Raw genomic sequence first — 12,768 nt, 5'->3', positions numbered from 1 at the left:
TTGAACTACATTTTTTCCAATTTTGATCTCACCACATTTTAGAGGCCATTTTTGGAATCAGTGACCCTGAATTACTCAAATTAAGTGTTCTTATTTTTATAAAATTATAAAAATCTAATTTGGCCAAAGCAACCCATTAGCTGGGCTACCCGATTTTTGCCCGGTCCTGGTGAGGGTCTAAACAAAATCGAAAATCCAAAATATTTTACAGACATGGTGGTTAGTGTAACAAAAAAGTGTAACTAGATCAATATGAGAATATTTTTCAAAAATGGGGCATTGGATGCACCCGAGTATCCGTATCTTCACAAAAATTGAATCATTTTTGTCCTTGTCACACACCCATCCTCCACCAAATTTCGTCCAATTCCTCCCACCACTTTTTGCGATATCCTGTTCACAGACAAACAGACAGACAGGGGTGAAAACCTAACCTCCATCCACCTTCAGTGGTAATCATGAAAAACTGTAAACCAGAGTGATACCTTCCATGTTGTCTCTAGGTTGCTACAGGTCTAACCAGTCTGTGTGTTGTCAGTCCTTGTGAGGGAGGGGTGGGATTTGGAGTTGGGCGGGCGGGGGGGGGCGTTAGAGGGGGGAGGTGTGAGGCGTGGGGAGTGGGGTGGGGTGAGGTGAGGTGGAGAGATGCGGAATTGGAGTTGGTAGTGGGGGTGGATGCAGACTTGGAGTTGAGAGGGGGGAATGCTGACTTGAAGAAGAAAGGGGTTGAGTACTTGAAGTCACATTTTACATTATGTGGAATTTCCACGAGTCTCTGCAATTATCCTGTCAAAGGACATTTCTAAGAAACTCCATAAATATTCCACTCTAATGGGAACAATTTCCCTTACAACAGTCCGGTGGAACCGGGTTATCTTGTAGCGGTTACCGCTGGATGTACATAATCGCCTTGCACCGGCCAGAACATGGCCAGACGCGCCTCTCCCGGGCATGCCCGGACTCACTGTTCCCGGGCACGCCCGAACCTCCCGGGCACGCCCGGTCTCGTCTTTCCCGGGCATGCCCGCTCTCGCCTTTCCAGGGCTCGCCCAGAGCGTCCGGGCATGCCCGCTATCGCCTTTCCAGGGCTCGCCCAGAGCGTCCGGGCATGCCCGCTATCGCCTTTCCAGGGCACGCCCAGAGCGTCCGGGCATGCCCGCTATCGCCTTTCCAGGGCTCGCCCAGAGCGTCCGGGCATGCCCGCTATCGCCTTTCCAGTGCTCGCCCAGAGCGCCCGGGCACGCCCAGCCTCGACTTGCCAGGCCGCAGCCAAACACGCCCGGGCAGGTCCAGACTCGCCTTTCCAAGGCTCGCCCTTGATACCCGGGCATGCCCGGTATAGCTTTTGCCGGGCAAACTTCCCGACATAAATGTGTATATATATTGTTGCCCGATAAACGGGCTTGTCAGAATACCTGAGCTGTTTTGTTTCAATAAAGCAACTCGGCCGAATTCCGTCTTTGGTCGCGTCAATTCTTTCGACTCGCGTTGGAGCGCAGTTCCTTCAATCTGCTAGTATCTTATAAGTGTACAAATGCTATGCATATGGGGAAAGTGATGGTTGTTCAGCTGTTTTATTTCCAAATACAGCATCCTAATTGTCGATTGATGACACTCGACTATACGGATGTACTGCATATTCATTGCGTCAGTTCCATGCAAATCCAAACATTCCATATCTTTATTGGCAGTTTCAATCCATTTCTTTTCAGTACACACTGTTTGCGTTCTTCTTTGTACTATGAACTTTATTCAATTCAGCAGCTTCATTAAAAGGAAATTGAAAGCAGCTTTTGTAGTCGGAAAGATTTAAAAATGCTGAAAGCTCACAGCAAGCTGAAGTAACTTGGTGTTTTTTTTTTTTGTTTTTTTTTTTTTTTGTATACTGATTCGAGGCTCGTGAAAGAGCTGACATTTACTTCACAAACAAATCAACCAGACAAACAAAATATATAAAAAGAGGGATGGTGTTGCTGATTGGTGTTGGTGTTGCGATGGTGTTGCGATGCTGATTTACAGCCGGGCAGTAATGTCCACGCTACAAATATGGATGTTGGTCAGTGGGAAGAGTAAGAGAGATTGGGAGTTGTTACTGTAAATGGCTCCTTCAAAAAAGTGCATGGCTTTTTTTCTTTCTTTTTTTTGTATACAAGATCGAGGCTCGTGAAAGAGCTAACATTAATCACACAGAAAGACGAGGCTTGTAGCATTACTGGCTACCAGTGGTAAAGCTTAGAACAGATTGGCAGCGTTCTCTCTTGTTTGGCTTCACAATGCCATATAGATATTGACGTTCTTGGCTCCATAACTTGCTGCACTGTCTGCTGTGGAATACTCTTTGAGGCCAATTTTCCTCTGGTCCTATTTAATGTATTACTTTTCTTTATGACCTCCCTGATTTGAGGAGGTTTTGTTGGAATCCTGATGGTGTTTGCCGGCAGACAGCCCCTTTGGCTGTAAGCCAATGTTTTTTCTATACTTGCTAACCTTTACAGGCATTATACCTCCCTTTCTCCTGACAGGACAGGACATGTGCATTTGTTTTTGGGGGTAATTTCCTTTCCTCCCCTCCTTTGTTCAATAATAAAAAGTGTTCTTATAAGACAGTATGAGCGAGAGATACACAGTGTTGCCTGGTGCTGTTCTAATCCTGTTGGCATGTTGAAGAAATCAATTTTTATTCCTATTTTTTGTGGGGGACTAAAACACTTCCCTACACCCACTAAGGAATGGGATCAGGGATCATTTAATATCAGCGAGTGGGCTAGTACTCTACTCTCTTTGTAGAGATCCCGCAGGAAAAAAAAATGTCGATCCAATCGGCTACATACAAAATCAAAGTTGGAGTATCGTTTTCAAAAAGTCGCTTTGGCTACATGAGGGCCTATCTACCTGGTCTGTTCAGCTGATTTTCTAGGAAGGGACTACTTTTGAGTACTCCAGACCATGGCAAAAACAAAAAAAGCAAAAAACCGAGATTCGTCAAAATCAGAAAAATCTCCTTCACGTTCATCATAATAATAATCAACTTCAGACTGCATATTTCCAAGCTGAATTTCCATCCGACAGAGTTTTACTTGGTGCAGCATCCTTTGCTATCGTAATTTTAATAGCTTGAAATGATTCCCCGAAAATTACACTAAACTGCATTTCTTTATAAAGGAATAGGAAGGGATCAGAGGGCAGCGGGGCCGGGCTGCGAGACACATTTGCCCGGACGTACTGTTTTGAATGCTAGATCGTCTATAAAATATGTACAGTACCATTCCATTGTGAGCATGGCTATAATGTTTGAACTACAACATTTGTAAATCAGTAGTCTATATATATCTATATTTATATATATATACAGTCACGTGAAAAAGTAAGTACACCCCATGTAAAGTTTTGACTTTTTCAACATATTTCAACATACAGCTATTTGATCTTCATTTCAACAACATTGAGAGATAAAGGTGATATAATATAACAAATATCATGAAACATTTACATTTTGTAATCCATTGTATAATTTAAATAAACATAAATGCAAATTTCGCATGTGGGAAAAGTAAGTACACCCTTGGCTCTAATAGGTGGTATTGCCCCCTTTGGCAGAAACAACCTCAAGTAGGCGTTTCTTATAACTGTCTTATCAGTCGATGTCAGAGACTGGTAGAAATTTTTGCCGACTCCTCCATGCAGAATTCTTTCAGCTGTGCGATGTTTGAGGGGTTTCTTGCATGCACAGCTCGTTTCAAATCCCCCCACAACATCTCTGGGATTTAGATCCGGGCTTTGACTTTGCCATTCCAGAACCCTCCATTTCTTTCTTTTCAGCCATTCCTTGGTGGATTTACTGGTATGTTTAGGGTCATTGTCATGTTGCAAAGTCCATCTTTGGTTAAGCTTCAACTTTCCGACAGATGGCCTCACATTATTCTCAAGCACCCTCTGGTACAATAAAGAATTCATAGTGGATTCTACGATGGTGAGCTGCCCAGGCCCTGATGCAGCAAAGCTGCCCCAAACCATAATATTTCCACCACCATGCTTTACAGTTGGTATCAGGTTCTTGTGGTCAAATGCTGTCTTTGGTTTTCACCAAACATGTCTTCTGGTACTGTGGCCAAATAGCTCTACCTTTGACTCATCTGTCCAGAGCACATTGTTCCAGAAGTGCTGGTCTTTGCCTCGCTGTTCATTGGCAAACTTTAGTCTTGCCCTGATGTTCTTTCTGGACAGCAAAGGTTTCCTCCTGGCACACCTCCCATGTAGATCACCTCTTTCTTATGGTAGACTCGTGCACTTTGACATCAACAGTGGCAAGAGCTACCTGTCGGTCCCGTGATGATATTCTGGTGTTCTTAGAGACTTCTTTCAGCATCTTACGGTCTGCTCTCGGGCTTAACCTGCTGGGGCGGCCTGGCCTGAACCAGTTGGCAGTTGTTTGGAATCTTCTCCACTTGTCGATGATCTTCCGGACAGTCGAATTTATTGATTTCAAATTGTTTGGAGATCTTTTTAAATCCCTTCCCAGACTCGTAGGCATCTATAACCTTATTTCTGAAGGCCTCATATAGCTCTTTTGATCTAGGCACGGTGACGTCGCACACTTCAACAACAAAGAGCAAACCAAACTAAATGTCTGAGGTTTAAATAAGACAGGTTCCTCCAAGATCCTCTCCAACGATGTTCTAATCATTTGCACCTGAGCTGGTGCACCTGATTCTAATTTTAGGTATTTGAAGTAGTGATAAATGTAGGGGTGTACTTACTTTTTCCACATGCGAAATTTGCATTTATGTTTATTTAAATTATACAATGGACTACAAAATGTAAATGTTTCATGATATTTGTTATATTATATCACCTTTATCTATCAATATTGTTGAAATGAAGATCAAATAGCTGTATGTTGAAATATGTTTAAAAAGTCAAAACTTTACATGGGGTGTACTTACTTTTTCACATGACTGTATATATCAGAACATCTGTATATACATTTCTAAAAAAACAAAGAAACAAGGGATTAAAAATAATTTTTTTAAATGCAAAAGGATGTCGGGATGTTACTTCAAAAAGTAGGTAAACAAGGTAGAAATGATCACAATAAATGATCATGTGAAACTATCCCTACATCTTTTCTTCAATAGTGGTTGTCCCGAGAAAAGACAAAGTTATATCGAACACACACACACACACACACACACACACACACACACACACACACTGACAGACACTGACAGACACTGACACACACACACACACTGACACACACACTGACACACACACACACTGACACAAACACACACACACACACATAATGACACACACTGACACACACTGACACACACACACACAGTGACACAGATACACACACACACACACACACACACACACACACACACACACACACACACACACACACACACACACACACACAAACACACACACACACACACACATAATGACACACACTGACACACACTGACACACACACACACAGTGACACAGATACACACACACACACACACACACACACACACACACACACACACACACACACACACACACACACATACACACACTCAAACACACACACTGACACACACGCATACACACACACACACCAATATTGCGAGAGTTCTGTGTGCATAAGCATGCGTTTATGTTCACAAATGTAAACGATATGTTCCTTCTGCATGTGTTCACTTCTGAGTTCAACAAGGTACCTTTAAAGTGAGTTCCAATGATTTATAAAGAAAATATTTCAGCAGCAAATAGTTGATTTCAAGTAATATTTTTGGAAAGCTGTTTGATGTCCTTCATATTCTCAAGAAATATAGCTTAACCTTTTGTTGTTTTGACATTTAGGCTTGCTGTGGAGAATGTGGCATTGCTATATGGGGAGGTGGAGGAGAAACTTCATGAGCTGGTCACCCTTTCCAACTCTCACCTTCATTGTCTGGATTATTTAATGACATTTTTACCTCTACAGCAGAAAGCTTCTGAGGTAGGACACCGTTCACTGCAGACTTTTCTTTCTTTTCATAGCCAAATATGGTACGAAATGCACTCTTTTTGTAAACTGTTGTTTTCTAAATGCCATTTGTGCTATGGCTATGGGGACCGCAAGGCTAACCCCCACTCTTGTAGGGAAAATGGCCTTAAAATGCCTGTTGTTGTTGTGTTTGTGTTATGGCTGTTGCTTCTGGATTACCTGTTGTCCTTGATTGTCTGACCTTAAAAATGAGATTATCTCAAAGAACCTCAAGCTGGAGCAGCTCTTCCATGTGATAGATGTCAGATCATTTTAGTTTTGTTTGTTTTGAGATGTACATTGATGTCACCTTTTGAACAAGTCATGTTGGACTGTTGGGCCTTCAATCCTAAAATATTTCCTGCCATGTTGAATTTTAACAAAGTGAGCTAGTGCCTAGAAACAGACATTTGTTTTCATGTGCTTCTGCAAAAAGATGTTTGAGAATTGTTTTCCTGCGGAAGGGAAAATGTTAAATATATTAGACTTATTCTTCAGAATTTTGGAGTACATGATCCATGACGGTTGTTGAGAGACATAATTTATTTTGCGTAGAGTGGAAGAGAAGTGTATGTTATTCAGAGGGTGTGTGACTCTTTTTCGTACACAGATCCAGAAGTGGATGGATGGGGAAGGGGAAAGTTGCCTGAAACAGACAGACTCCCTTCCAGATTCTCTTGAGAACATGCAGATCACACACGGCAAGTTTCAGGATTTTTACACAGTGGCCAAGGTACTGTTTTGCCCGGAAGGACAAGAGTTATATAATTTTTTTGTTTAATGTAAGGCATTGATATGGTTTGAGCAGAGCTGATAGATGCCAGCACATCTATTTTATTGCATTTTTGTTTTACTTTTGATACCAGCTACCTGGTATGTTTTTGTGAGAGCATCCTGACCGATAGCGTGTAGTTAGTTCATTCATATCCAATAGGAGGCACGTGTACACACTATCGATAACACCGATACCGATAGGAGGCACGTGTACACACTATCGATAACCACCGATACCGATAGGAGGCACGTGTACACACTATCGATAACCACCGATACCGATAGGAGGCACGTGTACACACTATCGATAACCACCGATACCGATAGGAGGCACGTGTACACACTATCGATAACCACCGATACCGATAGGAGGCACGTGTACACACTATCGATAACCACCGATACCGATAGGAGGCACGTGTACACACTATCGATAACCACCGATACCGATAGGAGGCACGTGTACACACTATCGATAACCACCGATACCGATAGGAGGCACGTGTACACACTATCGATAACCACCGATACCGATAGGAGGCACGTGTACACACTATCGATAACCACCGATACCGATAGGAGGCACGTGTACACACTATCGATAACCGCCGATACCGATAGGAGGCACGTGTACACACTATCGATAACCACCGATACCGATAGGAGGCACGTGTACACACTATCGATAACCACCGATACTGATAGGAGGCACGTGTACACACTATCGATAACCACCGATACCGATAGGAGGCACGTGTACACACTATCGATAACCACCGATACCGATAGGAGGCACGTGTACACACTATCGATAACCACCGATACCGATAGGAGGCACGTGTACACACTATCGATAACCACCGATACCGAGAGGAGGCACGTGTGCACACTGTTGGTGGTTAGTTCATTCATTGACAGTGTTCCCCTCGCACCTTTCCCTTTCATCACCCTTCCATCCCTGCCACCCGCAGCACCACTGTGAAGAGGCTGCAGTGCTGTTATCTGAGGCTGAATCTTGCTCTCCTGATCACAATCGTGGATTAGTGAAGGAGGCTGGAGCCATACAGGCATTCAGAAAACGGGCTGATGCCTTTCGCTCCCGATTGGAGGTTCGACAAGGACAGATGGAAAAGGCCCTGCGTCTCTACCAGTTTTTGGACAAAGTAAGTACATTGGTGATGCAGCATCGAGTCTCATTTACTTTTGTGCTGTAAAGGTTTTAAAGGAGTGATGTACAGAATAAGAATCAAAGTGGTTATTCAGCTTCACATTATTCCAACTCTTTTCACTTTCAAGCTGAGATAAATGCCTTGATTTAGGAGGATTATACGTGTGATTTACTTTGTACAGTGCCTTCAGAAAGTATTAACACCCCTTGACTTTTTCACATTTTATTGTGTTACAGCCTTAAATTTAAAATGGATTTTGTCACTGATCTACACATTTTATCCAATAATGTTTCAGTGGATTGTTTTTTATTGAAATTTTTACAAAATAGTTAAAAATTAACAGATCGAATGTCTTGAGTCAATAAGTATTCAACCCCTTTGCTATGACACTTTAAATTGAGCTCAGGTGCATCCATTTTGCTTTGATCATCCTTGAGATGTCTACAACTTGATTGGAGTCCACATGTGGCCAATTCAATTGATTGGACAGGATTTAGAAAGAAACACATCTTTCTATATAAGGTCCCACAGTTGACAGTGCATGTCAGAGCAGAAACTCGACCAAGAAGTTCAAGGAACTATCTGTAGACCTCCGAGATAGAATTGTGAAGATGCATAGATCTGAGGAAGGTTATAAAACAATGTATAGAGTGTTGAAAGTTACCAAGAGCACAGTGAGCTCCATCATTAGGAAATGGAAAGTATATGAAAGTACCCAGACTCCACCTACAGCTGGCTGTCTGACCAAATGGAGCAACCGGCCAAGAAGGACCTTGGTCAGGGATGTGAACAATAACCCAATGACACTGTGATAAAACTACAGAGTTCCTTCGCTGAGATGGGAGAATCTGCCGGAAGAACAACAGTCTCTTCAGCCCTTCACATATGTAGGCTTTATGGGAGAGTAGCCAGACATAAACTACTCCTGAGAAAAATGCATATAACAGCAGGCCTGGAGTTTGCAAAAAGGTACGTGAAAGACTGAGAACCTGAGGCAAAAGATTATGTGGTCTGATGAGATGAAAATGTAACTATTTGGCCTGAATGTAAAGTGCTACATCTGGCGGAAATCGAGCACAGCTCATCACCCATCTAACACCATCCCTACCGTGAAGCATGGTGGTGGCTGCATCATGCTATGGGGATGCTTTTCAGCAGCAGGGACTGTGAGACTTGTAAGGATAGAGGGAACCTTGACTGGAGCCAAATACAGGCAAATCCTTGAGGAGAACCTGCTTCAGAGTTCAAAAGACCTTTGACTGCGGTGAAGATTTACGTTCCAACAGGATAATGATCCCAAGCATACAGCCAAAGCAACACTGGAATGGCTTCAGAACAAGAACGTGAAAGTCCTCGAGTGGCCCAGCCGATGCCCAGACTTGAATCCCATTGAGAATCTGTGAAAAGACTTGAAGATTGCTGTTTACCGACTATCCCCATCCAACTTTAAAGAGGTTGAGCAAATCTGTGAGGAAGAACGGGAGAAACTTTCCAAATTCAGATGTGCATAGCTGATACAGACATACTCAAGAAGACTCAGCTGTAATCGCTGCCAAAGGCACTTCTATGAAGTATTGACTCAGGGAGTTGAATACTTATGTAAATTTGATATTTCTGTATTTAATTATTTGTAAAAAAGTTCTTTAAAAAAAAATCCTCTTTGACATTTTGGGGTATTTAGTATGTGTTGATCAGTGACAAAAAATCTCGATTTAATCCATTTTAAATTCAGGCTGTAAAAAAAGAAATTGTGAAAAGGTCAAGGGGTGTGAATAGTTTCTGAAGGCACTGTATTTGGCTTTGCTACAGGTGTTTGTGGAATTTATGTGCACATTTTTGAGCCATAAGCTCAGACATGCTGGCCATGCTTGAGATAAAGTCTCCTCATTGTCATTCAACTTGAGGGTTCTGACAACACAATTCAAGTGCAGCTGTCGTTACAGTGAGCTTGGCTTGGGGCAACGTGGTCATGACCAAAAATATCCACTGATGCATTCATCTGCTATTTGTTCCCAAGTTAATTTTACTTACGATGTTCAGTATTACCATTTGCTAGATCTAGATTGTTAATTACAATTTCACAAATATGTGCAGAGAAGTGAAACTGTAAAATGTAACATTTGTACAATGCAGCACCCTTCTTTCGACATTTTGCTGCACAACTTGAGGCATGCATTCCTTATTATGCAATAGTATGTCATGAATCTTCAATCAGATTTTCACAAAAACAATACATTCTAAATTTGCTGTGCTTAATGCAGCCAGTAACTATTTTCCTTTGAACAAAATCAAACAGCATCAATATTCGAGGGTGTGTTGAAAAGTAACTTTCACATTACCCTTAGGGTCATTGGGTCACCCTCCTTCCCCCTCCCACCCCACATTTGCACGCACACACACACACACGCACACACACACACACACACACACACACACACACATACACACGCACACACACACACACACACACACACACACACAGACACACACAGACACACACACACACACACACACACACACACACACACACATACACACACATACACACACATACACACACATACACACACACACACACACACACATACGTACACACACACACACACGCACAATTACATTTTTTACTGTGAGTAAACTCGTACATGCAGTTCCGCCAATCCTTTAACAAAAAATTCCTCAGCCTTCTGCTCCAAACTTTGTCCCATTTTTCCCTCACCCTCCTCTCCCCCTGGCCCTCCCATGCGCAAGTCCTCACCCTTCCACTCCAAACCCTACGGCATCAATCCCTTCCTCACACTCAAGCCTTCAAACCTCCCCCTAACCCCATTCCACTCACCCTGAAAGTCATCAACCCCTCTGTCCCCTTCCAAAGCTGTCCCATTTTTAGCCGCGTCGCAGACGCTGCTCATAGAGTGCCCTCTGCTGTTGTTGTTGTTGTTCTTCTTCTTGTTCTTGTTCTTGCAGAGAAGACAAAACCTCAAAGCTCCACCCATTCTGGGAACCATAGCTCCACCCATTCTGGGAGAGCCTTCATATAAACAAATATCCACCATTTTATTAACTCGCATAGCTTTGAGGCCTGTTTTGTAGGCCCGTGGTGTCTTCCTCTCTCACACAGTTTTATTTCAAATCAAATTCGATATATCATTTCATTTTTCACAGTCGCTAACATAGTTTTAGACTCGGTTGAAAAAAAACGGGAAGAAAATCCGATGAAAGTTGCCCTTTATAGAACGAAATGAATTCTCAAAGGCCTGTAACTTAAAGTCCATTGAGATATATATTTTTTAAATCGCGGCATGGTCAGTCATACACCGCCCGAAATAAGAGACGGGAAAATGCCGAGATATATATATTTTGTTTAAATCGCGGCATGGTCAGTCATACACCGCCCGAAATAACAGACGGGAAAATGCCGAGAAATATTAAAAATTCGTCCATTTGATGACAATCGTCACGATGAAATATTTAATTTATACGTCGTCACAATAATGTGGAGAGAGGAGCATAGCTTCGTTCACGTGTCGCCACACACGGGAAATTGCCGAGATATATATATATTTTAAATCGCGGCATGGTCAGTCATACACCGCCTGAAATAACAGACGGGAAAATGCCGAGATATATTAAAAATTCGTCGCCACACACGGGAAATTGCCGAGATATATTTTCACTTTGCACAAAAATAACATCAAGTAATCGAATCAATAGGAATGTCCTGTGCCTATAACATCGACGTTATAGGCACAGTTGCATCTAGGCATTGTGTAACATCGACGCGACTTTTGTTTTAATTAAAACTTTTTGTACTTGTTACTCTTACCCTTCTCCCACTCGTAAAAGCAAACACGCATTCCCACGTCAGAACAGCGGAATATGTATATATAAATAAGTTTTCTGCTCCCCTATCATGCTCTCGCCGACTTCGCAGAAACCCGTCCACAGTCGCCTGTTCAACTCACAATAACTTTAGAAAATAATTGGAAATAAGAGCAAATCTGCATAACCTCCGTATTAAAAGCGTTGCTCGAGAGAAAAGATAATTCTAAAGGGTTCTAAATGGTAAGTCTAATGGGTTCCTAAATTAGCAGCCGTAATATAGAAATTGTGGGTGGAGTCAGGCAAACTGTCCAACCAATTGGTGGAACTCACACGGACATACGCACGGCTCCTTTTATAGCATCGATGCCTCTCATTCTTTTTCTCCAAAATAGGTGAAGATATTCGAAGAAACAGACAGATACTAACATCAATATTTATTCTACCATGGTGTACTGTATATACAGTCATGGCTAAAAATATTGGCACCCTCACACTTTTTTCAAATAACTCAAAATTTTCTTTATAAATAAGTTGAAATTGACAAAAGTATTTGGTTTCCACAATTCTTTATTTTACTATTATTATTAAAGAACCTTTGTTTTTGATTCAGAACTTAATATATCCTTTTAAATCAGAAAATAAAAAGAAATGGCATTGTCAAAATTATTGACACCCTCGACTTAATATTTGGTAGTGTTACATATTTAGGTGAATGTATGTACATTACCATGCAGGTCTTTGCTTCCGTGTGTAGTATATTAAGTTGTTGTGTAGTTGTTGTGGTTGGAGGGTCAGGAGCCCTTCTGAAAGAGTGGCAGGAAACGGAAGTGGCCGGAAGCGGAAGTGACGGAAAAGGAGGAAAAAGACACGAGGGAAAGGAAGGTTTTTTCTTCTTCCTCGCCCCGCGACGACGAGAAGGTGGAATCGACCTTACGCTGCGCGGAAAACGCGCCGTTGCGAAACGTCTGGCGAGAGGAGTTA

The 12,768-nt window shown here is 42.2% G+C and overlaps 1 protein-coding gene across 2 annotated transcripts in view; it reads left to right on the top strand.

The window, feature by feature from the left end:
• LOC137435227 (pleckstrin homology domain-containing family G member 4B) overlaps positions 1-12,768 on the top strand; it is a 199,014-nt gene that overhangs the window by 85,959 nt on the left and 100,287 nt on the right. For both annotated transcript variants that reach the window (XM_078784520.1, XM_078784519.1), the window contains exons 12-14: positions 5,857-5,995; positions 6,633-6,755; positions 7,768-7,959. In XM_078784520.1, coding sequence (XP_078640646.1) covers positions 5,857-5,995; positions 6,633-6,755; positions 7,768-7,959 — 454 coding nt within the window. The remainder of the gene's footprint in view (positions 1-5,856; positions 5,996-6,632; positions 6,756-7,767; positions 7,960-12,768) is intronic.

Source organism: Myxine glutinosa, chromosome 9 (assembly GCF_964187855.1).
Source record: "Myxine glutinosa chromosome 9, kmMyxGlut1.1, whole genome shotgun sequence".
In the NCBI taxonomy this organism is placed as follows: domain Eukaryota; kingdom Metazoa; phylum Chordata; class Myxini; order Myxiniformes; family Myxinidae; genus Myxine; species Myxine glutinosa.
This window is presented reverse-complemented; position numbering and strand designations above follow the sequence as displayed.